General features: G+C 45.5%; 1 protein-coding gene across 2 annotated transcripts; it reads left to right on the forward strand.

The window, feature by feature from the left end:
* Positions 1-2,443: 2,443 nt before the first annotated feature.
* AARS1 (alanyl-tRNA synthetase 1) lies at positions 2,444-26,903 on the forward strand. 2 transcript variants are annotated; one of them, XM_058707247.1, is made up of 21 exons: positions 2,444-2,561; positions 5,507-5,671; positions 10,050-10,238; positions 10,586-10,731; positions 12,943-13,134; positions 13,679-13,823; positions 14,186-14,331; positions 14,954-15,062; positions 15,219-15,369; positions 16,558-16,682; positions 17,113-17,257; positions 18,036-18,214; positions 19,330-19,443; positions 20,853-21,059; positions 21,586-21,770; positions 23,614-23,722; positions 24,417-24,530; positions 25,158-25,277; positions 25,393-25,479; positions 25,883-25,996; positions 26,383-26,903. In XM_058707247.1, exons 2-21 carry the CDS (start codon positions 5,528-5,530, stop codon positions 26,566-26,568), a joined length of 2,907 nt encoding a protein of 968 aa, XP_058563230.1. In that variant the 5' UTR covers positions 2,444-2,561; positions 5,507-5,527; the 3' UTR covers positions 26,569-26,903. The 2 variants fall into 2 exon arrangements, with proteins under 2 accessions (XP_058563230.1, XP_058563231.1); XM_058707248.1 differs by lacking the exon at positions 2,444-2,561 and adding an exon at positions 2,627-2,908.
* The last annotated feature ends 654 nt before the right edge of the window (positions 26,904-27,557 follow it).

Genomic DNA, 27,557 nt, shown 5'->3' on the forward strand with positions numbered 1-27,557 from the left:
GCTCCCAGCTGTCAGCACAGAGTCCGATGTGGGGCTCGAACCCACAAACCGTGAGATCATGACCTGAGCCAAAGTCGGAAGCTCAACCAACTGAGCTACCCAGGCACCCCGATGATAAAAATATTTTAGGTGCTATGGGAGAATTAGAATCTAGGACTATATATTTCCAAAATGAAGTATTTTAGTTGTACTCTCTTGAGCTCTGTTAGCTTTGTCATGTCCCAAGAGGGTCAACCAGTGTTCTACTGCAGATGTGTGTAGTACTTATTCTTACCTGCAGGCCTATTTGCTTAGCCCAGAATAAAAGATTTCTTAAAATACACAATTTGGATGTTGTATTGAGATAGCTTTCCTTCTAGTACATAGTTGACATTAAAAGAGGAAAATATCATAGAGAACTGGATAATTAGCTGAATAATTCAAGTAGAATGTTCAGAACAATCTGACTTTTGGGCCTCAATGATTTCTCTTCATGTGTATTGACCCAGTTGTTGGGTGAATGAAAATAAATTAAAAAAAAAATGTCTCTAGGGCCACCTGGTTAAGCTTCCAACTCTTGGTTTCAGCGCAGGTCAAGATCTCATAGTTTGTGAGTTCAAGCCTTGTGCTGTTAGCTTGGAGCCTGCTTGGGATTTTCCCTGTCTCTGTTCCTTCCCCTCTCACTGTTGCTGTATCTCAAAGTAGATAATATATACTTATATATATACTATATATATTTATAAATATAAACTTAAAAAGTATATATGTTTTTAATTCTTCCACTAGTGAAGGTGCTATCTGTTGGGGTCAGGCGTAAGGCAGGGTAAAGATAGGAGTCAGAGGCTAAAAATGTTAGCAGTCAAAGGCTTTATTTGGGAACTAAGGTCTCCGGCAAGGTTCCATGACTCAGGGAGATAGAGAGAGAGAGGAGTCAGGGAAGTCGCCCCCAAGTGTGGTGGGGTGGGGTTTTTAAGCTGCAGCGGTTCCGGGTTTAGGTCCGGGTGGGCCTTTTTCGGTCAGGTCGTGCTGTCGCTCGGTGATTGGTTGACCTCCAATTCGTTCTGGCACGCTACTAGGGGCTTTTCCTTGGGTTGCGCTGGCAAGATGGCCGTCCCCTCTACTGTGGTTCCAAGGACATCCTAACACTATCTTAATAGTGACAACTCTGGCAACATAGTGAAGTTATTGAGACTACAACCAATATTACTTTTATTTTTAAAGTATAATGTGTACAATTTTGGCTTTCCATTTTAATTGTGGTGGCACACAAGTCTGACCTATTTCTCAGATTGTTTAGGCTAAATATGCTATTTTGCATCAGAGCCAATTTGCATCAGAAAAAAATTGCCCTTAGCTGTCTTAATCTTTCAGTGTCTCGGTGTCTTCAGGTGTTAAAAGCAGGTAATATTAGTAACTCCTTGTAAGGTTGTTGTGAAGATCAGATCAAAAGTTTAGATCAGTGCTGGTTGCATCCTAAACGCTCAACAAATGTAAATAAGTAGGATGATGATTAATGAATCACTGTGAACTGGGAAGTTAATTCAAGTGATTTTTTTTTTTTTTACTGGCTTTTGAGCTTGACCTTCTTTTTGTATAGAATGCTCTTTTACATATAAAAGTAAAATATTTCTGCAATATCTTTAACCCAGTTAAGACCAGACCAGCAGCACAACTTTATTTATATTCATGTGTTTGGATATATGAGTTGATGGAGGTAATAGTGTAGTGGTTTAAGAGTATGGACTTTAGGAGCACCTGGCTGGCTCAGTGGGTAGAGCATGACTCTTGATCTCAGGGGAGCTGAGTTCAGGCCCCACACTGGGCATAGAGCTTATTAAAAAAAAAAAGAAGAAAAGAAAAGAAAGAAAGAGTTAAACACATGTGGGTTTGGATCATAGTTCTGTAAGTTACTCTCCTGAGCAAACTTGGGCAAGGCAGTTACCTCATCTGTAAAGAGGGATGCCAGTTGACCTGCCTCATATGTAGTTGAAAAATCAAGTGGAACAATCTGTGTGAAATACAATGCTTCACATATAAATATTTACTATTATTTTTCAAAGGCAAATTGAGGACCAGATACCAACTCAATCGTCCCTCTTCAAGTACTGAATCTTTCACACCAAATCCAAGAAGGTCTGACAAAGACAAGTGTGACCATGAGCACAACAAATCAGAATCTTTTAAGTCTGAAAAACCATCCTGCGACTAAAATGAACACAACAGAACTGTACAGCAAAAGCTGTGACCTCTACCAAACATGTCGCTCGTTACCCTTATTAACCAAGTCAACTATGAGGACTTTGCAAACGAAAATGTCGGCCTCCAGAAACCAGTCACGTGACGTACCCCAGTCCCTTCTTTCCCCGCCATTGCATCAGCCGATTTAGAGCCGCCTTCCTGGAACCCGACTAATAAGCTTATTCGTGCTCGGGTTGATTGGCATGATGACTGACCAATAAGTGTCCCGGATAGGTAAGCCATGGCGGGGCACTCTCCATGGGCGCGCTCTGATTGGGCAGGGTCGTGCGGGTTGCGGTCCGGCGTGGCTCCGGGCGGGTGCAGCTGCTCGTCTGCAGGAACAGGTAACCGCGAGCTCTGGGTGGTGGGCTCTGAGGGAGGAGTTAGGGGCGACGACCTTTGAGGGAAGCAGACGGACCTCGGACAGTTCTGAGGCGCCGCGAGAGCGGCTGGGTCCTGAGGCCTGAGAGCTCAGTTGCCCTAGCGGGTCTCTGGGCCAGGCCTCGCGAGGCCTCTGGAACCGAGCCTGAGCTGGAGTCGGTGCGGGCAGCCGCCTGGCTACAGCGCAGCGGGAGAAAGGCCTCTTGTAGACCCCTGGAGCGCCGAGGGTGGAGTGGCCTCGGGTGGCCTTGCCGAGGACCAGGACCTTGGGAGGATCACGGTTGCCATTGACTACCCGCCCAAAGCTGAGGTTTTTTATGTCCTCCGGTTTTAATCCCCTAGGGGCGGGCGAGGATTTGGGGGTGGTAGTGAGGGTGGTCTGGATGGTTGGAACGCCTCTTGTGAGCCATTTCCTAATTTCTTAAAATTAGCTAAGTAGCTGATCCTGGTTCAGGTTCACCTGGAAGCACTTTCTATGCCCCATCATATTCAGCTATTACTTTGTCGGAGTCTGTATTTCCCGGTGTGCTTTAAGTTCACTAACAGTTTGCTGCTAAAGGATTATACCTAATCCTGAAGTACTTATTTAGCAACCATTGTACTAGATGTTGAGGATATACCCCTTTGGTGAGCAGAAATTAGTCATGATTCTCACAGAGGTGAAACTTCCAGCCTGTTGGGGACATGGACATGAAACAAGCAGTCCAATGCGTGTGGAAGTTATGAAGGAAGACACATGGAGCTACCAGAATAAAATAAGGAGAATCTGGTCAAGGAGAAGCCTTTCTTAAATAAGTCTCTGCAATTGATAGTGTCAAAAATGAGGAAACAAGTAGGAAAATGGAAAGAGGAGTAGGGTAGACATAAAGAGCACATTGAAAGGTCCTGTGGCTGGAGCCTCAACCAAGGGCCAGTGTGATTTAAGGTACTCAAGACCTTCACAGCCCTGTTTGGAATGGAATCTGAGGACCATCCTTTTTGCTACCTCTGTATCTCATACAGCCTTCTAGTATATTTATATTGAATAAATAAATTTGTGATGGTGACACAGTTTTGTTTTTTTCTTTTTGTTTTTTTTTTTTTAGTAGTCTCAGCCTCCATAGAGCTTATTGTCAATATATTGGATCCTTACATCATTTTGCAGTTATTTCTGTATGTGACTGTCTCCCTGTTGAGGGCAGAGAGTCATTCTCGATTCCCAGCACAGTGTGCATTTATGTAGGTTGAATGAGTGAGCAAAATGGAAAATTTATGTGTCCTTTGTAATTCAGTTTATTTACCTCAGGTAACCCATTTAGAGAAGGAACAATGAACATTCTGAAACTGTGCTGTTGCTCAGTCAGAATTGGCACTCTACGTTCATGTTTGCCACCATTACGATTCAGTGAGAGCCATGATGAGGAGGGACGAGGAAGAATATGGTGTGACAGAGTTTCTAAAAACCCTAGCCTTGACTCTCAGCATGGACATAAAAATCCTTATCTATGGGCGTTTTATTCAGCTCTTTGCCTCTTTCAGCCGGTGTTTCACCATCTTTTTGCCCAAAGGGCTTTTGTTTGAGTAATGAGTTGATTGAATTGTGACTAAATCAGTTGAAATTGTGTTTAAGCATAAATCTGAGTCACAGTCTCTTGTTCACCTTGTATGTCTTTATTTTTTATCATCCTTATACGAAGGAAGAAAGGCCTTTGTACTAAGTGACTTAAGGTAATAGCATCCATATTCCTATAGGGCTTTCCAGTGTACAAATTGCTTCCCAAATATAGGATGGCTTTTGAGTGTCACGATACCTGGGTGGAGTAGGCAGAGTAGATCCTACTTTTTTTACAAAAAAGGAACGAGTTGTGATAAAGTGACTTATTTAAGGTTAGAGTTGGGTCTTGAATCCTAGAGAGTTAGCTAATGTCAGTGAGATGGTTCCCATTTTTTTCCAGATGCCCAGTGCTGCATGGCCCTACAGCACTATGCCAGTGATTGGTACCCTCCACTAAGGGCTGTCACTTTTCCCTAACCTGCCTCTCAGAAAAATCATAATAGATGTGAAAGAGTTTTGAAATTGTAAAGTTGTTTTATTTCCCAGTTTCTCTTCTGATTCCCTTTCTTTTTCCACTGGCTCTGAGCTCCACTTCCTCAGTTTGGCTGCACCTTCCTCACTCCCTAGGAATCTAATAGGTGGGAAGGTCGCAATCTACCAGTTGTGCTGGGGGTGCTTAGGCTAGGTGGGGGTAAGTATAGTCCTACTTGCAGGCGGTCCCAGGTGTAGCCAGGCCCATCCCCAGGTCCACTGTGTTGCCACCAGCCTCCCCAAGATGGTCAGACCAAACCCAGAGACCCTGGCTTTAGGGATAATAGGATTTTGCATGATTCTAGGCATGTAGATGAACAGAGCTGGAAGGATCCTTAGAGTTCATCTCATATGGACCCCTTTTTTTGTTGGTGAGGTAAAGTAACTCCCTTAAGGACTTGAAGCTAGGACTGGAACCCAGGTCTCTTGAGCATTCCCCCAACCCCAGTGAGCTGCTCTGCTGGACCATAAACCATGACGTTTTTATTCTGATTTCCTAATTCCTGGCCTAGGCCATGGCAGACGTTTGGTGTAAATGAATACGTGAAGAAAGCACTCATGCTCTACTTGACGTGTTGGTATATTGAACCTTTTGAGGTTGGCACAGAAAGGAAGAACACGTGGGCCTGTTGCCTGCTGCTGCAGCAAATTTTGTTTCGATGATGATTTTAGCCTTGGATGTTACGACATAGAGGTTTTAGGATCAAACAGCTTACCGGTAGGATCAAGCAGCTTACTGGTGTCCTGCTTTGACTTGGCCTGAGAAGCCAGGAATCTTGTGTAATGTCTGCTTGTCTCTTAGTTTCATTTCTCCTAATTTTCCTTTATTTTTTCTTTGGTTAGTTCCATAGGGTTAGTTTCAAGATGGACTCAACTCTAACAGCAAGTGAAATACGGCAGCGATTTATAGATTTCTTTAAGAGAAACGAGCACACTTATGTTCACTCATCTGCCACCATCCCATTGGACGATCCCACTTTGCTCTTTGCCAATGCGGGCATGAACCAGGTAAGGGTTTTTTGCTTTTTCATAACAGTTTATTTATTTACTTTTATTTTTTATTTTTATTTTTATTAACATTTATTTATTTTCTTTTTTTTTTAAATTTTTTTTTTTTTAATGTTTATTTATTTTTGAGACAGAGAGAGACAGAGCATGCATGGGGGAGGGTCAGAGAGAGAGGGAGACACAGAATCTGAAACAGGCTCCAGGCTCTGAGCCGTCAGCACAGAGCCCAACACGGGGCTCGAACCCACGGACCGTGAGATCATGACCTGAGCCGAAGTCAGACGCTTAACCGACTGAGCCACCCAGGCGCCCCAATATTTATTTATTTTCAAGAGACAGAAAGAGCGCAAGTGAGGGAGGGGCAGAGAGAGAGGGAGAGACAGAATCCGAAACAAGCTGCAGGCTGTGAGCTGTCAGCACAGAGCCTGAAGTGGGACTTGAACCCATGAACCACGAGATTATGACCTGAGCCGAAGTTGGATGCTTAACAGACTGAGCCACCCAGGCGCCGCTATTTTTTATTTATTTTTTAAATGTTTGTTAAAAAAAAAAAAAAAAAAAAAAGGTTAGAGTGGGAGAGAGCCAAAGCTTAAGAGACTCTTAAAAACTGAGAACAAACTGAGGGTTGATGGGGGGTGGGAGGGAGGGGAGGGTGGGTGATGGGTATTGAGGAGGGCACCTTTTGGGATGAGCACTGGGTGTTGTATAGAAACCAGTTTGACAATAAATTTCATACATTGAAAAAAAAAATGTTTGTTTATTTTTGAGAGAGACAAAGAGCCAGAGGGAGAGGGGCAGAGAGAGAGAGAGAGAGAGAGAAAGGGAGGGAGAGAGAGAATCCCATGCGGGCTCCGTGCCGTGAGCATAGAGCCCAATGTGCGGCTTGAACTTGCATACCGTGAGATCATGAGCTTAACCCAAACCAAGAGTTGGACCCTTAATAGACTGAGCCCATCCAGGCACCCCTATTTATTTTATTTTTTTACAATGAGAGAGCACATGCATGCAAGGGGAGGGGCAGAGGGAGAGGGAGAGAGAGAATCTTAAGCAGGCTCCATGCCTAGCATGGAGCCTAACTCTAGGCTCAATCTCATGACTGTGAGACTATGACCTGAGCCAAAATCAAGAGTTGAAGGCTCAACTGACTGAGCCACTGAGACGCCCTCACTTTATTTATATTTTTAAGTAAGCTCAATGCCCAACATGGGACTTGACCTCCTGACCCTGAGATCAAGAATCACATGCTTTATGGACTGAGCCAGCCAGGCGCCCCTAGTCTGTAAAGTCTTGCTTTTATTTTCTGCTAAGGAAAAAGCTGGGTTTTATTAGTCATTGGCTAGGTTAATCTTGCTGAGCTCTGAAGAGACTTTTTAACTCAGCTATTGTCATTCTCCTTCAATCCTCCATTATCCTTGTTTGTTTTTTTTTTTAATGAGTTCTTCACGATTCTTTCTTTTTTTTTTTTTTTTTTAATTTATTTATTTATTTTTGGGACAGAGAGAGACAGAGCATGAACAGGGGAGGGGCAGAGAGAGAGGGAGACACAGACTCGGAAACAGGCTCCAGGCTCCGAGCCGTCAGCCCAGAGCCTGACGCGGGGCTCGAACTCACGGACCGCGAGATCGTGACCTGGCTGAAGTCGGACGCTTAACCGACTGCGCCACCCAGGCGCCCCTTCACGATTCTTTCAAAGCTTTGCATTCATTCCCATTCTGAACCATGCAGCTTTACTGATTTTTTAAAAACTCCTTCTTGAAGCTGCTGCCACTGATGCCAGTTTAGATCCACTGCTGAAGAAACTATTGGTAGGATTTATGTTTGGGGCAATTGAACTATAAAATGTAAAAGATCATTTGAAAGCTTTATTGTGATGTTGAAAACTGTTTACCAGGCTGATTATGGAAGTGGATTCAGGTTAGATAGTGCTCTCAGGGTTTTCCTTTGGTGGTTCTTTTGGAGCCCCGCTTAACACAGTGTACCCACTGGCCCTTAGAATGTGTCTCACTCTGGGTAAAGGATAAGTTGACATTTTCTTTTCTTTCTGGTCTCTTTCCTGGCATGGAAAGTTAGAGGCAATGGGAACATTTTCCATCTTGTATAACGTTAACTATGAAATTATACAGGTTTTCAATTATATGTGTAAATCTTTTGTATACACTTGGGATGGGGGCACTGATTTTATGTGGACTTGCAAGGTGATTGGTTTTCTGGAACACTGGAGAGGTTCTTTTCTACTCAGGCATTCCTAGGCATGGGTTTTGTCTTCTCCCACATGTGCTGACTATACTTGGGAGAAGAACCATGAGAGTTCAGTGTTTCTAAATGTTCTATGAATAACCGTGATTATTCCCCTCTATGTAGCACTTACTATATGCCAGGCACTGATCTATGTCTTTTATGTATGTTGACTAATTTGATCCTCACTCTGTACTGAAGCACTCACAGCTCAAGTAAATAGCCCAAGCTGACATAGCTGGTATGTGCTGGAGTGTGGATTCGAGCCTAGGTAGTCATTTGCTTAATTTTTGTGCTGTACTGTCTCTTAATCAGAGATATCTTTTTTTTTTTTAATGTTTATTGACTTTTTTTAAGAAAAGAGAGAGAGAGAGCGCAAGTGGGGGAGAGACAGAGGGAGAGGAAGACACAGCAGGCTCCAGGCTCTGAGCTGTCAGCACAGAGCCTGACGCGGGGCTTGAACTCATGGACCGCAAGATCATGACCTGAGCCGAAGTTGGACGCTTAACCGACTGAGCCACCCAGGCGCCCCTTAATCAGAGATATCTTAATGGTTGTTTTGCTTCTTTTTTTTCTTTATAATATTTTGAAACAGTATTTATTATACATCTTCCCTTTTTCAGGTACTAGACTAGGTGCTGGATATACAAAGATAAGTAATAATAGTTATTGTTTTTAAGAAGTTCATGGTCTGGGAGCACCTGGGTGGCTCAGTCTAAGTGTCTGACTTCAGCTCAGGTCACAATCTCACAGATGATGAATTTAAGCCCTGTGTTGGGCCCTGCGCTGACAGCTCAGAGCCTGGAGCCTGCTTCGGATTCTGTGTCTCCCTCTCTCTCTGCCCTTCCCCCACTCATGCTCTGTCTCTCAAAAATAAATAAACATAAAAAAAAAAAAAAAAAGGAGTTCATGGTCTAGTTCAGAACCGTCTAATGGAATTTTCTGCAGTGATAGTAATGTTCTATATTTGGGCTGCCCAATATGGTAGCCCCTAGCCATGCATGATTATTTGTTTAGATTTTTAATTAATTAATTTATTTTTAAAAGTAATCTCTACACCCAGCGTGGGACTCGAACTTAACAACCGTAAGATCAGGAGTTGCATGTTCCTCTGCCTGAGCCAGCCAGGCGCCCCCATGCATGATTATTGAGTTAGTGTGACCGAAGAACAGAAATTTTTTGTTTTTAAAAATTCTAATTAGTTTCTAATTATTTCATTTTAATTAATTTAAGTTTACAGGTAACAAGTGACCAGTGGTTACCAAATTGGACAGGTCTAGTGGGAAAATAAAACTAAGTCACATAACAATGATACATCAAATTATAACTTGATAAATATTCAGGGCAAATAATATCTTTTGTCTAAACATCCAGTCATTCATTAAATGTGCTGATTTTACTCCCTTAATAGGTCTCCATTTTTTTCTCCCTTATCACCTTTACTATTGAGCCAGCACATCACTTTGTACTCTTTTATTTTTCTTCTTTTTTCTTTTTATTCAATGTTATTTTAGAGAGAGAGAAGGAGAGGGGCAGAGGGAGAGAGAATCTTAAGCAGGCTCCACGCTTAGTGTGCAGCCTGATGCAGGGCTCAGTCCCACCCCATGACCCTGGGATTGTGACCTGAGCTGAAATCAAGAGTCAGATGCTCAACCAACTGAGCCACACAGGCTCGCTGACTTTTTTTTTTTTTTAAAGTAAGCTGTATGCCCAATGTGGGGCTTGAACGGGAAAGATGAAGAGTCGCTCACTCTACCAACTAAACCAGCCCAGCACTCCCAGCACATCAGTTTTAGAGTAAGTTATTCCAGAAAGATGTAAGTCCTGACCACCAGAGACTTGTGAGGAAGCACAGGTTTCCCTACATCAGCTTCTGGCTGTTATCACACATCCAGGAGGCCTTTTCCTTGTGCAGGTGGTGTTACTGGCAATGGTTGGGACCGTTAGAGAACTAGGACAGGGACAAGCTGCTTCAAGATCAGCTGCCTCTATCGCAGCCCTGTCAGGCCACCTGCCTCAGAATTTTCCCTATTCCAGGCTAATTAAATTACAAACTGAACAGTTCATGTGTGGTTTCTTCCTGCCAGCCTGATAGAGCTGCAGCTCCTTAAAGGTTGAAACGTTCCCCTTTTTTTTTTTTTAGTTCAAACCCATCTTTCTGAACACTATTGACCCATCTCACCCGATGGCAAAGCTGAGCAGAGCTGCCAATACCCAGAAATGCATCCGGGCTGGGGGCAAACACAATGATCTCGATGATGTGGGCAAGGATGTCTATCATCACACCTTCTTTGAGATGTTGGGCTCCTGGTCTTTTGGAGATTATTTTAAGGTAAGCTCAAAAAGGAGATCAGTTTGGGGTTTTGAGTGAAATGGTCATTTCCATTGAAGGAAATTGGTTCTAATTTTGCTTGTTTTAAGATATGAAGTATCATTATCCAGGAGATTCAGGAGTGAAGGGCATTTATTAATACTAAGACTTCCTGGAAGCAGTGCCTATCATTTGATTTCAATTTACATTTGGGTGTCTCCTATAAATTGATCCAGAATTTGGCTGTGTTTACAGTGAAGGTGTTATAGTTTCATATTTGTGTTCCTAAGGATCTGGACTTTTCCTACTCATACTAAATGGGTTTTGGTTTGGCCACACGACACATACTTCTTTTTGTTATTTTGTAGGAATTGGCATGTAAGATGGCTCTGGAGCTTCTCACCCAAGAGTTTGGCATTCCAGTTGAAAGACTTTACGTTACTTACTTTGGTGGGGATGAAGCTGCCGGCTTAGAACCAGACCTGGAGTGCAAACAGATCTGGCAAAACTTGGGGTAGGAACGCATCTCACATGTTGAGGGTGTGGAGGAATAAAGTGATTCCTGACTCAGTGCCAGAGACGGGTCTTAGGTCTTGGAGTGCATTGCCTTTTCCAGTTTTGGGCTGTGCAGTTTGAGGGGGAGTGGGGAGTGACTGGGAGCAATTCTTCTTTGGTGCATTCATCGCTTCTTACTAGATTTACTTGATCATTCCAGTGTTCAAAGCCTGTATGTATAAGTCTCTCATTGTTTTGCTTTTTATATATTTTTAGAAATTGTGCATATAGTGCATATGTTGTAAAAATTCACACTACAGTACATAGAAATGTGAAAAATAGGAAATAGAAGATCCTTAAGATTAATCAGTGTTAATAGTTTGATGCCCCATGTATATAGTCTTCCAGGCATTTGTTTGTATTTCTGTCACCCTGTGTATATGTGTGTGTTTTTTTCAACACACTGGTTTTCTTCATATGAAACATGTTATTTCTTATGGAAATGGAATGGACTCAAACAGATTGAGGACAAAGGAAGTTTGTTTGTTTGTTTATTTTAAGTTTATTTATTGATTTTGAGAGAGCACAGAAGGGGCAGAGAGAGGGAGGGAGAGAGAAAGAATCCCAAGCAGGCTCTGAACCATCAGCTTGGAGCCTTATGTGGGGCTCGAACTCATGACCTGTGAGATCATGACCTGAGCTGAAGTCAGACACTTAACTGATTGAGCCACCCAGGTGCCTGGGTTGTTTTATTTTATTTTTTTCCCCCTTTAACGTAATATAATTCTAAAGAAAAATCACGGAGCATGAAAGTTGATGTGACAGATGAGCAGTATGTATTCTGTGCTTTGAATGTAATAGGACTTATGAGGTGCAGCATCAAGAGGAATCTGAAAATGGGGTGACATACCTCCTGTAGATAGCTGGCATGCTATGTCTTTGTCTCATTTTTTTTATTCTTTTACTTTAAGTCTTAAAAAAGAGGCATAGCTTTTTACCATGCTTAACTAGTGCCACTTCTCTGTTTCATTCATTCTGTCATTTATTAACTAATTACTTTTACTCTACGTATGTTATTCCAACCCAGCTTCCCCTGGTACTTGGTCTGAAATCCCTACTTGGTTAGACGCTATGTTCTAAGTGTACTTGGGACATTTTGGGCAGTAATGCATGGGAACCTTACATACTACTCTTGACTTTGGAGTCCTGTTTTGCTTGGCTTGTGTATGTCCAGACTCTGTTTGTCAAGCAAGCACAGTCATTTTTTTTTTTTTTTTTTTTTTTAAGGAGGCTTCATGCCCAGTGCAGAGACCAGTGCAGGGCTTGAACTCACGACCCTGAGATCATGACTTGAGCTGAGATCAAGAGTCGGACGCTTAACGAACTGAGCCACCCAGGCACCCCTGCAAGCACAATCTCTTTTGAGTGCACTGTTGTCTAGCGGCTCTCAGCAGAGTACAATATTTTAGAAATATTTTGATCTTATTAAATTCTTTTCGGTATCATCTTAGGGTGAAAGACTTGACTACATTGGGGCCTAGAGAAATGGCTTGAAATACTCAGCAGGGTTTTTTGTTTTGTTTTCTCAGCAGGGTTTTAATGTTTTGGTTTTTTTTTTAATTTTTTAATGTTTATTATTTATTTTTGAGAGAGAGACAGAGGACGGCCAGGGAAGGGGCAGAGAGAGAGAGGGAGACACAGAATCCGAAGCAGACTCCAGGCTCTGAGCTGTCAGCACAAAACCCGATATGGGTCTCAAACCCACAAACCATGAGATCATGACCTGAGCCGAAGTCGGACGCTTAACTGACTGAGCCACCCAGGCGCCCTGGTGTTTTAATGCTTATAATAACTGTCATACAGGAAAGTCATTTCAGTTTTTAAAACAAAGGAACATTTGCAAAGAAAAGATTTGCTTAAATTCTGATCATATTCAGCATGGATGTTTTCATTTTTATGTGTTCCTTTCTATGCTTTATCCATACCTCTGCTTATTTTTATGTAGTTATGATGGCAGCCTATGTGTATTTTGTATTCTATTGTAGTCACTCTTGAGAAGAGTCATGTTCTGCATCTTCAGGCTCAGCCTTAGTAATTGCCAAAGAGTGGGCCTTTTTTTTTCTTTTTTTTTTTTAATAGAAACGCATAAGGTCTTTTGATGGTGGGTGCAAGTCTGGGCAGAATCCTTGTCATTGGTTTTAACTGTGTTTGTCTTCACCACTCTGCGCAGGCTGGATGACTCCAAAATCCTGCCTGGCAACATGAAGGATAACTTCTGGGAGATGGGTGACACAGGCCCCTGTGGTCCGTGCAGTGAGATCCACTATGACCGGATTGGTGGTCGGGATGCTGCACACCTCGTCAACCAAGATGACCCCAATGTGCTGGAGATTTGGAACCTTGTGTTCATCCAGTATAACAGGTGGCCTTGGGGTCCTGGACTGTATCTGCTAATAGCAACGCCTTTCCTCAAGCCAAATAGAGAAAGAGGAACTTGGAGCACAGGCTGTCGTCTCATCCTCATCTTTGGGGACAGTGGAGTGGAGCTAAAGCAGGCACTAAAGGCATCAGGAGAGCCTGATGACTTTATTTATTTACTTAGATTTTATTTTTCAGGTTTTCCTTCTGATCTCTGAGACAGAGCAGAGATCTAATCTTTTATAAACTAGTTTTATTCCACATAGTACCTGCTTAAGGACTGACTATTCCTGTAATGTCATTTTTGTGGTAATTTGCACCGCTGTGTTAAAGCTCATTTCCTTGAAGCTCACCTTACTCTGTAATAGACCCCTGATTACTTCTTCCCTTTTTCCCTCTACTCCCCTCCTCCCACCAAACCAGGCAGAGGAAAGTGGCAAATAGTCACAGCCTGCCATCTGTGCTTTCTGTAAATGAGTTTTAGCCAGCAGGGAGGGGTGGCACCCAAGAGTGCTTGTTTCAACTTCCTTTTTCTCTGGATCATGCAGGGAAACCGATGGCATTTTGAAACCTCTTCCCAAGAAAAGCATTGACACGGGGATGGGCCTGGAGCGACTAGTGTCTGTGCTGCAAAATAAGATGTCCAACTATGACACTGACCTTTTTGTTCCTTACTTTGAGGCCATTCAGAAGGTACTGGTCCTATCGCAAACATTGCAAACTTCCCTGGAGGCTGGGCTGTTAGGCTGGACAGTTAGCAGTACTCTCAGAGATAAAATAATCATGTGCTTTGCCAGCTAAGGGTCCCTGTGACCACCTGCCAACTTAATCATTAATCACCTGAGGCTCTAAGCACCAGGTGGTGTAGTTTGTTGAGTGCAGGGGCCTGGCTGGAGGCTCTTTACTCCTGCTGTCACCTTTCTTGGTGTTATAAAGTCTGGCAAGAGGGCCAGCCTTTTTCTTAATGCCCACTCAGTCTTCTCAGAACCTTCTGGCGCAAGGCAGTGCCAGAAGCTCTGCTTCCTAATGAGCTGCCTCCTGGTTTTTACCTGTAGGGCACAGGTGCTCGGCCATACACTGGGAAGGTTGGTGCTGATGATGCCGATGGGATCGATATGGCCTATCGGGTCCTGGCTGACCACGCCCGGACCATCACCGTGGCACTGGCGGATGGTGGTCGACCTGACAACACAGGGCGGGGGTGAGTGAATTACACATGTGACAGGGTTAGGACTGCCACTGTGAGTTTGATGACTCCCTGTGAAACTGAAAGCCGTACTTTATTATTGTTTTCTTTGTCATTTCGGTAGTTGGAGGGGTCCCTTTATGTTTTTTATGGATTAAGAGAGCTCTGGCTCAACATTACAGAGTTGCCACTATATTAAATCTTTGGTGCTAAGTACAAGATGTGGTCAAGATTGTATTTCAGGCTGTCTGATAGGATATTGGCAAGGTGGGATGGGGTAGGTATTGATTGGCCCTGGACAGCTTTATTATTGACAGGGAGGACTTGGAATTGTGGGCATCAGCCATCTGGGTTGTACCTGCCTCCATTTCTGGGTCAGCGGAATGTGGTAGAAAAACAAACTGGGGTTACCCCAGGTCACCCTTAATGCATATTTGTGGGTATATTCCCAAGTTTTCTGCTGGACTGTGTTAATGACCTTGGCACATAAAAGAAGCAGTCTTAGAATAAAACAAAGCCTCTGGAAAAGAAAGACAAAAAGCTGGTCATGTTGCTTTGGATAGAATTCCAAAAGCTCCATTACAAAGTGCTTAGCTGGGAAGGTTGTCTAGAGGAGATGGGCTTCTGCCTCTTACAGGTATGTGTTGAGACGAATTCTCCGCCGGGCTGTTCGATATTCCCACGAGAAACTCAACGCCTGCAGGGGTTTCTTTGCCACATTAGTAGATGTTGTTGTCCAGTCCTTGGTAGGTATATCTCCCTGCTTACCTCTTTTTTCCTAATGCACACAGCTTAGAGGGATGGGGTGAGAAATCATATACTGCTAATGAGAGTTTTTAGGGGGGGGTCATAGAATGGTCTCTGTCTTTGTTGTGCCCACATCTCTGTTTCCTCTTTGCCAGGGAGATGCATTTCCTGAGCTAAAGAAGGACCCAGATATGGTGAAGGACATCATTAATGAAGAGGAAGTGCAATTTCTCAAGACTCTTAGCAGAGGGCGTCGTATCTTGGACAGGAAAATTCAGAGCCTGGGAGACTGTAAAACCATTCCTGGTAAGGACCAGTTTGTTCCTTTTTTCATCCAGCCTGGTTCATCTTTCCAGCACAGGCAAGCCCTTTTTCATAAATGACAGCGGAGTCTGTGTCTCCAAGGGCTGTGGATAGCTTGATAACGCTGCTTTTGGTATAAAATGGTGTTTACAGTAAAATTGTAAAAGTATTATGTTATTGTGGCAAAGTATTTAAAGAACACAGAAGTAAAAAATGAGGATTCTTTTTCCTAAACTCATTTTTCAGAAGTAACGATTCTTAAGAGTTGTATAACTATTCAGAGCTTTTATCTGTTTGCATACAAACGTATGTAGGGGTGTGTGTGTTTTCCAGCAAAAATGGGAACATATGGTATATACTGTTTTGCAACTTGCTTTGTGTTTTACTAGACTGGAAAATTAATTCAAAAAAACTTTATTTTTTTAACTTTTTATTTCAGTGTAATGGACAAGGGGAAAGCCTGATGAATTTCCACAAACTGAATACACTTGTGTTCAGATTAAGAAACAGAACTTTTGGGGCGCCTGGGTGGCTCAGTCGGTTGATCGTCCGACTTCAGCTCAGGTCACAATCTCGCGGTCCATGAGTTCGAGCCCCGCGTCGGGCTCTGGGCTGATGGCTCAGAGCCTGGAGCCTGCTTCCGATTCTGTGTCTCCCTCTCTCTCTGCCCCTCCCCCGTTCATGCTCTGTCTCTCTCTGTCTCAAAAATAAATAAATGTTAAAAAAAAAAAAAAAGAAACAGAACTTTTACTAGGAGACCTCTTGTGGTTCCTCCAGGTCAATTCTGAAAGATTTGATGGATTTTCTGACAAGTGCACAGAACCAATACTAACTTGCCTTGTCTCCAATTCTTCTGTCACTGCCCGCATCCTTTGGGAAGGGCTTGGGATGAAAAGGAAGAGGCTATGTCGTTTTTTTTTTTTAATTTATTTTTTTATTTTTTTTATGTTATTTTAGAGAGAAAGAGCACACGCGTGTGCACTCATCCACAGGGGAGGGGTTAGAGAGAGAGGGAGACAGAGAATCCCAAGCTGGCTCCACGCTGTTAGCACAGAGCCTGACTCCGGGCTCAAACTCACAAAGCTCGAGATCATGACCTGAGCCAAAATGAAGAATTGGACGCTGAATCAACTGAGCTACCCAGGTGCCTCTGTCTGCATCATTCTTACACAATTCTTTTGTGTTGTGCAGGGGACACTGCGTGGCTCCTCTATGACACCTATGGCTTTCCAGTGGATCTCACTGGACTGATTGCTGAAGAGAAGGGCCTGGTGGTAGATATGGATGGATTTGAAGAGGAGAGGAAACTGGCCCAGGTAAAGAACTTGGGGAGTGAGCAGAAAACCCAGCACGAAACAAGGCAGGACTTGGCTGCAAAGCAAACAAGGGTTCCTTCCATTAAAGTCTTTGAAAGTCTCTTTTTCCCAAGACCACTGCGTGTCAAGTAGGGGCTCTCCAGCCCAGGGGGATATTTGGTAGTGATGTATGAAGACAGTTCTTGGTTTTTGCAACCGAGGGTGGGATGGTACCAGTGTCAGGTGGGTAGAGATCAGGGATGCCGCTCAACATCGTACAGTGGACAGCCCCCCAGAGCAAAGAATTCCCTGGCTCCAAGTGTCGGTAGTGCCAAGATTGAAAAACTCTGTTCTGGAGCTTTATATTGAGCATAGTTTAGCGATTTTTGAGTCCTTCAGAATTCTTTTCTTCCACATTAAGGCAACTTCTGTTTCTTTCTCATACTGGTAGCTGAAATCACAGGGCAAGGGAGCTGGTGCGGAAGATCTCATTATGCTGGACATTTATGCTATTGAAGAGCTCAGGGAGAAGGGTCTGGAAGCAACAGATGATTCCCCGAAGTATAATTACCATTCGGATTCCAGTGGGAGCTATGGTATGTTACTCTGCTTACTGTGCTTACCTTGGGTAGCTTTTGAGAGGGGTCTCCATCCAGATTAGGAACCGAAGATATCTATTGTGGCCTCTCCTGTCATGCTGTGTAGCCCTGCTCTGTGATTTTATACTAGAGTCCCTTGGTGATTAATTTTCTCTTTATTTTGGAATAATTATAGATTCATAGGGAGTTGTGGAAACATTTACAGGGACAGTCCTTGTCCCCTGTACCCAGTTTCCTCTAATTGTAACACCCTGCAGAAAACCAGGAAATGGCCACTGATACAGCCTTTAGTGGCTGTTGAATTTTGCATCAGGACAGTGACATTTTAAAGTTACGAAATCAAAAGAAATAAACAGGTAATACATAGTTCCTCTTTTTTGCTCCAGCAGAGATACCTAAATGTATCCAGGCAAGCCCACAAAATGAATACATTTTTTGTGAATTGACCTTGGGAGTAGGGGATTTATTACTACTCCTAAATACTTACCAGACTTGCTAGGTTTCTGCTCAGTAGCTCAGAGTTAGAGTGACCAGAACTATCAAAGTTTTACCTGGGAACTCCTCAGTCCCAGTTACCTATTCCCTGTGACAGTGGGTCACCCTACTGGGTGTTACATTCCCTGGTGTGAAGCCCTTTTGTGGAGTCTAATGGGCTTGCTTGTAAAATAAAATTAGACACTTAGGACCTAAGGAGAGCTTGAGAAATAGAATCGAGCAAAAGCCAGCTAAGAGCATGTGAATGAAGTCATTGACCCTGTTTTCCCCTTCTGTGCAGCATTTGAGAGTGCAGTGGCTACAGTGATGGCTCTGCGCAGGGATAAGATGTTCGTGGAAGAAGTGTCCACGGGCCAGGAGTGTGGAGTGGTGCTGGACAAGACCTGTTTCTATGCTGAGCAAGGAGGGCAGATCTATGATGAAGGCTACCTGGTGAAGGTTGAGGACAGCAGCGAAGATGTGAGCAAACAGTTCTTCCTTGTCAGCCAGGAAGGGGAATCCAACCGAGGGCTGGGCCTGGACGCAGTGTTGCTTTTCTGGCTCCTCATAATCCTGGCATTGCGGAGCAGACATGACCAGTCTTTGAGTTGCAGTCCGTTGTCAGTGTCTCTGAAGCTGAGGCAGCTGCCTCTCGTACCACTGACTTCATTGCCATTAGGTCCCCTCTTAGCAGGATCCCTGCAGTTAAGCTGCTTGGTTGATCCTGGGTCCTCCCAGCTTTCCTCATGAATAAGAAGAGGGCAGACATCTTGCAGAAACCTTGGCCTCTAGCTCTGCCAGTGCAGACTCTGTGATCTTGGACGAGTTTCCTAGTCTCATGGGCTTGAAGTTCCTTATGATGGCTTTAAATTCCCTAAGATGCTCCTAAAGGGAACATCTATGTATCTGTGAATATATATATGCATATATATGCACATATATAAAGTGGTCTGTATATTTAATGGTAAATATAGGTATTGTTAAACCTTAAAAACAAAACCATTATTTTACCAGGAAAAGTGAGTTTATTGGGGAATAGCAGAGAATGGCAACTTGGGACATGCAAGCTGTGGCAAAACCATAGGCAAGTCCAACAAACAAAGAAGAGGAACTGATATTTTATAGACAAGAAGGAGGAAGAAGTTGGGAGCGGTTGTTTAAAGGAAAGTCCATGAGAGAAAATCACGAATTTGGCGTGTTGATGGTTTCTCACTGGCAGTTACAGGGGTAGTTGATTTCTTGCAGGAGATGCATTGTGCATCTTCCCTTGTTAGGGCCTGTAATTGATGGTTCTTTCCTGTTGAGGATTCCCAGTTGGGTCTGTAATTGACAGTTCTTTCTGAAATTGATTACTGCTCCTGATCCTAGCTCCCTGGCTCCACTTTAATGAGGTTTCTCCTTACTAGTTTTTGGTGTATAATAGTGCACGTGTATATGTACAATAAGTACAACGGTATTAACGGTGCAACATGTGTATAATGGTATATACACACTAGTAAGGAGGGTCTTAGAGAATGTGTGTGTAGCATGTACTATATATAAAAATATATAAGATTTGGATTTATTTACTTACTGGTCTCCTGGACTCCTTTTAGAAAACAGAGTTTACAGTGAAGAATGCTCAGGTGCGAGGAGGGTACGTGCTGCACATCGGGACCATCTACGGCAGCCTGAGAGTGGGGGACCAGGTCCGGCTGTTTATTGATGAGGTGAGTTGTGTTATGCTAGTTGGCACTAGACCTGATTAGTAATCCTGTTCCTTTTTTTTTTTTTTTTTTAATTGAAATTTCAGCTTTATTGAGGTACAGTTGACATATAACATTCTAAGATATTAAAGTGTACATCATGGTGATTTGATACACATTATGAAAAGTATTCATCTCCTTTGGCTTTAAATTGGTCTATCATTATTGTTACTCCTAAGTGAAATTGTAAGTAGATTATTATAAATCGGGTGCAGCAGCAAGTTATTAAATGTGTATGTTCCCAAGTCAGGTGACAGTGATTTTTATTTTATTTATTTCTTATTTTAGAGACAGAGAGAGCAGTGTGAGCAGGGGAGATGGACAGACGGGGAGAGAGAATCTTAAGCGGCCTCCATGCTCAGTGTAGAGGCCATTGTGGAGCTTGATCCCATGACCTGAGGATCATGATCTGAGCTGAAATCAGGAGTCAGATGCTCAGTTGAATCACCCAGGCACCCCTGATTTTATTTATTTTAATTTTATATATTTATTTTAAGTAACCTCTGTACCCAGCGTGGGGCTCGAACTCCCAACTCTGAGATCAAAAGTCAAATGCTCTTCTGACTGAGCCAGCCAGGCACCCCAGATGACAGTGATATTAGTTGAGACTTACGGACTTGTTTCATGGATTGCCTTTCTCCAGATTAACCTCAAATATTTCTTCAGGATCCTGAAATTCTGTATTAATTAGGAAATAGGTTTTGTTTATGTGACAGAGCTCCAAAATAACAGTAGATTAAAACAAGATAGAAATGTGTTTCTCACCTCAAAGTCCAAGCTGATATAGAGGCTCCGCCCCACAAAATCATAGAGCCCAGCTATTCCTTGCTTGTTTGTCTATCATCATTACTGGGATGTTGCTCTTGATTTCATAGTCCAAGAAGGTAGCCATCAGATCCATTTCTAGGCTAGGAGTGGGCAAACTTTTTGTGTAAGGTTCCAGATAGTAAGTAATTTTGGTTTTGTGAGCCATATGGTCTCAATCACAACTATATACTTACGATATTGTAGCATAAGAGCACCATAGACAATATGTAACCACATGGGAGTGGCTGTGTTCCAGTAAACCTATTTGTAAAAATGAACAACAGGCTAGATTTGGCCCACAGGCTGTAATTTACCAACTCTTGTTCTAGACAGTGGGAAAGAGCAAGGGGAGGGCATGTTCCTTCCCTTTAAGGGTGTGCATCATACCTGCTTACAACCCACTGACCGGAATTTATTCATATGGCCACGGTTAACTGCAAGGGAGTTTGGGAAATGTAGCTCTTATTCTGGGCAGCCATGTGTCCACCTAAAAATGCGAGTAGTCGGGAAGGAGAGAGCACGTATGACTAGCACACCTCTCCACCAGCTGCCTCTGCCCTTCACAGCCCCGACGGAGGCCCATCATGAGCAACCACACAGCTACTCACATTCTGAACTTCGCCCTGCGCTCTGTGCTCGGGGAAGCTGACCAGAGAGGCTCCCTGGTTGCTCCTGACCGCCTTCGGTTTGACTTCACTGCCAAAGGAGCCATGTCCACCCAGCAGATCAAGGAGGCTGAAGAGATTGCTAACGGGATGATTGAGGCAGCCAAGGTAGGTGTGTGTAAGCTCTTGGGTCGTGAGCCTTGCTTCTTCCCTCACTTTCCCTCCGTGGAACCTTCTCAGCAGTACAGATGCCCTTCCTCTATTGTACATACCCTGCCAAGCATGCACATTTGTTTGAAGCAGTGATTGTCAGCCACACTGGGTGTAGGGGCAGTAGTGGTATCCTGCAGAGCAGCCTTAGGGCCCCTGGGGAGGGGGCAGAGGGAGGTTTTTGCTCCACCCCCTCCTTGGGACAATCAGAGCTCTTCTGGTTTTGTCTCCTTCTTATGTAGTGCATCCATGTAAGATTTGGTTCACAGTTGAGCAAAATAATTGGAAATTCCCATTTTGATCCCCTTGACTTTACATGTAGTGCCTTGTATCAGCAGGCTCAGGGCATGTGATGGGTAGAGCCAGGATTAGACTCCCAGAATCTTGCCTGCAAGACCACAAGGCCACACTTTCCCTGCCACTGCCTGCTGCACCTCCAGAGAAGATCTTTTCCCAGCTTTTTTCTGTCTTCTTTCCATGGCAGCCTGTCTACACCCAGGATTGTCCCCTGGCAGCAGCTAAAGCCATCCAGGGCCTGCGGGCTGTGTTTGATGAAACCTATCCTGACCCTGTGCGAGTCGTCTCCATTGGGGTCCCGGTGTCCGAGCTGTTGGATGACCCCTCTGGTCCTGCTGGCTCACTCACTTCTGTTGAGTTCTGTGGGGGAACGTGAGTACATCAGGGGGAGCAGTGGATGGACTCACTTTTGGTTAATTTGGTGCTACCCTTGGAGGATGTGGGTAATAGGCTAGACCCACTCTTATTTTTCTAAAGTTGGCATGAAGTTCTCAGAAATGTACTTGCCAAACAGCACTCCCAAGAACCTTAGTGTCTTGTGCCCCTGTCAAACCCCTTGGTGTCTGATGTTGACATTTGCTGGGTTTGTGATGAAATGTTCTTCCTAGGCTGGGGAAAAGCATAATCTTAACACTTATAGTTGCTTGCTCTTGTGTCCTGGGCTGATCCTGACAATGCGGCCTATGAATTCAGGATTCAGGAAGGCCATGGAGCGGTCACTACGTTCCCCAGCTGGTCCTAGCTCTTCTCCACCGCTGGGCCTTCACTTAGCTTCCTTGGCCAGCTTGAGCAGCATCTGGGGGTTAACCCCATTGTGTCAGGGCCCCTGAGTCAGGCTCTGCTCAGCTCAGCCAACCCAGCTCAGGTTGGCTTGGGAGAGCCACTTGTTTGTTCCAACTTGCAGTCCTCTGTAGCCCTTGGGGTCATTTTGGGATGGTGTGGTGGCCTGGGAAGCTCCTGCTTGCACGGGAATCTTGTCCAGAAGAACATTCTTAAGGTCATGATGGAGCCCATCCCGGGCCTCCTGCTAGCCTCAGGCAGGTAGGGAACAGGTGAGCGTATGGAGGAAGGGGTAGGGATTTGGGGCACCACATTCCTGGCCCTTCTCTGCCCAGCTGAATCAGGCTTTCAGATGAGTCCCAGTCTGCTTTAATGCCTCCTTAGACATTCTTTGGAGCACAGAAAACTGCATGCAAAGTCTTTATACCACTCTCTCAGAATGACTGAAAGTTCATGAGCTCAGAGTTTGAAGTTCTCTGAGCAATTGGGGAATAAAACCTATTTACGGCGGGGTGGGGGGAGGGTGGCACCTGGATGGCTCAGTCGGTTAAGCGTCCGGCTTCGGCTCAGGTCATGATATCACGGTTTGTGAGTTCAAGCCCTGCATAGGGCTCTGTGCTGACAGCTCAGAGCCTGGAGCTGCTTCAGATTCTGTGTCTCCCTCTCTCTCTGTCCCTCCCTGCCTCGTGTTCTCTCTCTTTCAAAAATAAATAAACATTAAAAAAAATTAAAACCCCCAAACCTATTTACAGGGTTGTGGTGAGATTTTAAAAGTAATCCTCCAATATTCTCAGCTAGTGGCAGGGATAGAAGAATATAGTTTATGTTCCAAAGAGGACCAAAAATAATGAATGTAGAGCCTGCCAGCAGTAGCATTGTGTTGGGTGTTAGGGATTACAAAGCACTTTTGTTTGATTTCCTTTGATTTTCATTGTAGTCCTCTGAGGGAGAATTATCCCCCATTTTACTTAATGTATTTTTTAAAAAATGTTTATTGAGAGAGAAAGAGCACAAGCAGGGGAAGAGCAGAGAGAGAGGAAGACAGGACTTGAAGCGGGCTCTGTGCGGACAGCAGAGAGCCCAGTGTGGGGCTTGAACTCACGAACTGTGAGATCATGACCTGAGCTGAAGTTGGGACGTTTAACCCACTGAGCCACCCAGGAGCCCCAGATTATCCCCATTTTATACATGAGAAAACTGAAGCTCAGAAAGGTGGTGTTTTGCTCAGTGTCGGAGTGCTCTTAGCCCCAGACTTTCCTGGGCTTCCTGTCTGAGCCATACCCTGAAGTCCACTTGAAGGGCCTCTTCCCACTGTCCCCTCGAGGGAGGTTCCCTGGGACCTCAAAGACCTCAGGTCCTCACCAAGGGCAGATGTGGTAAGGACCGGGGTGCATGGGCTTTCTTGTCACCACGGACTTTATGTTCTGCCATTCAGGCACCTGCAGAATTCGAGTCACGCGGGAGCTTTTGTGATTGTGAGTGAAGAAGCTATTGCCAAGGGCATCCGGAGGATTGTTGCCGTCACAGGTGCGGAAGCCCAGAAGGTGAGCACATCAGGCTGGTTCGTGGCTTATACGAACAAGGTAGGAAGAGCCCAGTCTGTGAATTAGGTAGCTGGTTTTGTAGCTGCTGCATTCAGAATTGGAAGTACAATGCTACCCCCCAAATGTCCTCTGGTTACTCCTATCTGGCAGAAGACAGCCACCACCACACGAGACTTCCTAGCTATGTTGTGTTTGATCTTTAAAAATATATGTAAATTCTGCTATTTGCTCCATAGCATATCTGTGTCTAGAAGGGTAAACCATGATTTTGCTGTGGCTTCCAGTGCCCCCAGCCACTTCCTGCCATCTCCCTAAGGGTACGTGCCTAGTTTGAGATGCACTGTGTACGGGGATAGTGGCCCTGGGGGTGGGGCTGTAGCTGGTGCCTGATGTGTGCTGAAGCTTGAGGATTGATCGTTTCATTGGGGTGAGAAGGCCTCCTAACTCAGGAGTTCTTGTTTATCTCCTGAGCCTGAGTTAGTGCAGCCTTTCTGCTGGTCCGACCGGTGAGGAGGGTGCTCTTTTCTGGGGTACAAGGCTGCCGACACATGCTCCTTGGAGGACAAGAAACTTCTGGTGTCCTGGGGATGTGATGTTCCATAGCCTGCCATCAGTTGCCACAGTTGTTTCCAGACAAGAGTGAAGCTGAAAGTTACCTGACTGGGAGTTTACAACTCTGATTGTCTCTGTGCAGGCCCTCAGGAAGGCGGAGAGCTTGAAGAAATCTCTCTCTGTCATGGAGGCCAAAGTGAAGGCCCAGACTGCACCAAATAAGGATGTGCAGAGGGAGATCGCTGACCTTGGTGAGGTAGGTGCGGCCTCCCTCCTCAGGCCCTGCTCAGTGCCAAGTGCTAGGCCAGATAAATCACACACTCCCTGAAGAACTCTCAGATCCTGGTTCCCAGTGGCCCTTGAACTGACTGCTGTTATCTGGCAGCCTTGCAAAGGAGACTCCGTGGATCCTGGTCTGTGGACCCCTGGCATCTGCTTGCTGCCCCCATTGCCAATGGCAGAGCCTCTTCCAAGCATGAGTGGGCAGCAGTGTTGAGGGAGTTGGGGGAGTGGGTACCCACTATTTCCAGGTCTCCTCATGTCTGTTAATAGGTGGGGGCTTCCTGTGAGCCCATTACAGGCTGTATTCACTGCTTGGTAGGGACCAGCGCTTATAGGGGGTCCCAGCCCTCCTTATCTGCCTCTTTCTCTCTTGCCCTACTTGTTACATCTGCCGTAGTTGCTCATAAAGTGACCTGGTCTTAAGGCCAGTGGATACCTTTTTGTTTTTTGTTTTCACTCTCCTCCTAGATAGTAGTCAGGGAAGACTTTCCTAGATAGTAGTCAGGGAAGACTTTGGTGTTGAAAGACAGAAGGGTGGGATGGACTTGGGCCTCACATCCTAGTGGTCCAGGTCCCAGTGGTGTTCTGGTTCTCGTTGCAGGCCCTGGCCACCGTAGTCATCCCCCAGTGGCAGAAGGACGAATTCCGGGAGAATCTCAAATCCCTGAAGAAGATCATGGATGACCTGGACCGGGCTAGCAAAGCCGATGTCCAGAAGCGAGTGAGTCCCACAGTGCTGGTGGCTGAAGGGAGCCGGGAGGATTCACCCAGCAAAGACTGTGCAGACCGCTGTCTGGGCCTTTGACCTCAGGCCTCTCTTCTGGACTTCCTTGCAGGTGTTGGAGAAGACAAAGCAGCTCATTGACAGCAACCCCAACCAACCCCTTGTCATCTTGGAGATGGAGAACGGCGCCTCAGCCAAGGCAACTCAGGGGCTGGGACTGCACGTGCTGCCCTGTGCCTGTCCACTACTTGTCTCTTCTTGGGGCCTCAGCCCTCTGGTGGCTGGAGTCTGAGCTTTGTGGCTCTGAGTGGAGTGGTTGCCTGACAGCCTGCTCTCTGGGATTGAGGTTAGGCTGAGCCATGGAGAGACCTGGTGGCTGTGGAGCTACAGCTCCTGAGATGGAAGGCAAACCTCAGAGCCAGAGATGTGGGCAGGGCCTTGTTCTTGGGGCCTTCTCCGTGAGTCTCCCGGGACTAGCACCTGCTCTTAGAGGGGGTGGCAGTCGGGGGTGCTCTGAAAATTGATCTCCACAGGCTCGCTGCCCTGTGGAGAGCGTGGCTCCCCTTCCCGAGGCCACGGCCTGACAGCCGGTTTTCCCACAGGCCCTGAATGAAGCCTTGAAGCTCTTCAAGACACATTCCCCTCAGACATCTGCCATGCTCTTCACGGTGGATAATGAAGCTGGCAAGATCACGTGCTTGTGTCAAGTCCCCCAGGTCAGCACACCCTGCAGCCCTGTGCTGTTTGTCGTGGTACTGGTAGCTTTTCTGAGGAAGCTTGCTTCTTAGAGTTGTTTGCCAAGACCCTTGTGTGTGGCTGCAACCAGTTAGAAAAGGCCATTCTCCTGGCCACCTGTTTGTCACCTCCTCCAGCACCGCTACCCTCAGGCCTTGTCCTAGGGGCTGTGTAACTGTGCTGATACCCGGCTTTGCGCTCTGCGTGCCTCACCCTGGCTGCGGGCTGGTCTCTATCGGTAGCAGCACCCAGGCAGGTGGGAGTGGGTGTCTGTGGCTCCCCCATCCTTTTTATTTTTGTCCCTTCTCCATGTCTCCCTCAGTCTCATCCTGTGTCCTGACTCCCACTTTTCCTTTTTGTCTTCCAGAATGCGGCCAACAGGGGCCTGAAAGCCAGTGAGTGGGTACAGCAGGTGTCAGGCTTGATGGATGGCAAAGGTGGTGGCAAAGATGTGTCTGCTCAGGCCACAGGCAAGAATGTGGGCTGCCTGCAGGAGGCATTGCAACTGGCCACTTCCTTTGCCCAGCTCCGCCTGGGAGATGTGAAGAACTGAGTGGTAGGGGCAGCTTCCACTGGGAAGCATCCGTCCCTCACCCGATGCATCCGTCCAGCCAGCTCTCCATCTGCCACGAGGACATGTGAATCTGCCCTCCTAACCCAGCACTAACTGGAATTCACCTGGGAGCTGGCCCGTGACTCGGTGCCCACGTTAGGTTTCTCCCCTGAGCCCTACACACCAGCGCCATCTGTGTAAAACCACTACCCCAGGATTGCTATTTATCACTGTCATGCTCGTGTCTGTAGATAGAGTTCTTTGTAGGCCTGAGGTTGTGGGTCTACAGGGAGGAATCATTTTTGCTGCAGAGAATAAAAGGACCATGTGCAATACTTGATGATGCCATGTGATCTCTTAACCCCCACCTTCCCCTGTGTAACAGCCTGTGGTTCCTTGGGTATCTATCGAATAAATGCTGTGCCTCCACCTGGCTTCTGGTTGTGGTCCTCACCAAGTCCAGCTCCAGACCCCTGAAATTTGGGAATGGCCCAAATTTGGGATTACCTGAAGACACTTGTGGAGGTGGCCCATAGAACGTGGGGCTGGAGGGTGAGATGGAGAAAGGCATTAGTCATTCAGTAGAAGATGGGCCACGGGGTTACTGGAAGCAGTTCATAGGAGAAGCTCTCCATTTCCTAGGCCTGTGTCCCTCCCTTTTGATGTTGAGTCGTTGGGTGTGAGATCAGAGGTGTTCTCCAGTACAGGAGGTATTTAGGGTACGTCACTTGCCTACCACCACCTCTTTGACCCATCATTCTTGGTTTCCTGACCCAAAGGTATACAGTGAGGATTGGGACCTGCCCTGGTCCTGAATCTCTTCACTCAGGTCTGAGGATAGCTGGGTTTGGAAAGTGTGCCAGGAAGGTTATGGGTACTGCTTGCTTGTGCTGGCTCTGGCTTTCATGTCCCTGGGGTACAAGAGGTGGCCCTGGGCCCCAGGTTCACTCTCAGTCCTGCTGGTGCAGGAGGAGGAAAGCAGGCCTATG

This window comes from Neofelis nebulosa, chromosome 17 (assembly GCF_028018385.1).
Source record: "Neofelis nebulosa isolate mNeoNeb1 chromosome 17, mNeoNeb1.pri, whole genome shotgun sequence".
NCBI lineage: Eukaryota > Metazoa > Chordata > Mammalia > Carnivora > Felidae > Neofelis > Neofelis nebulosa.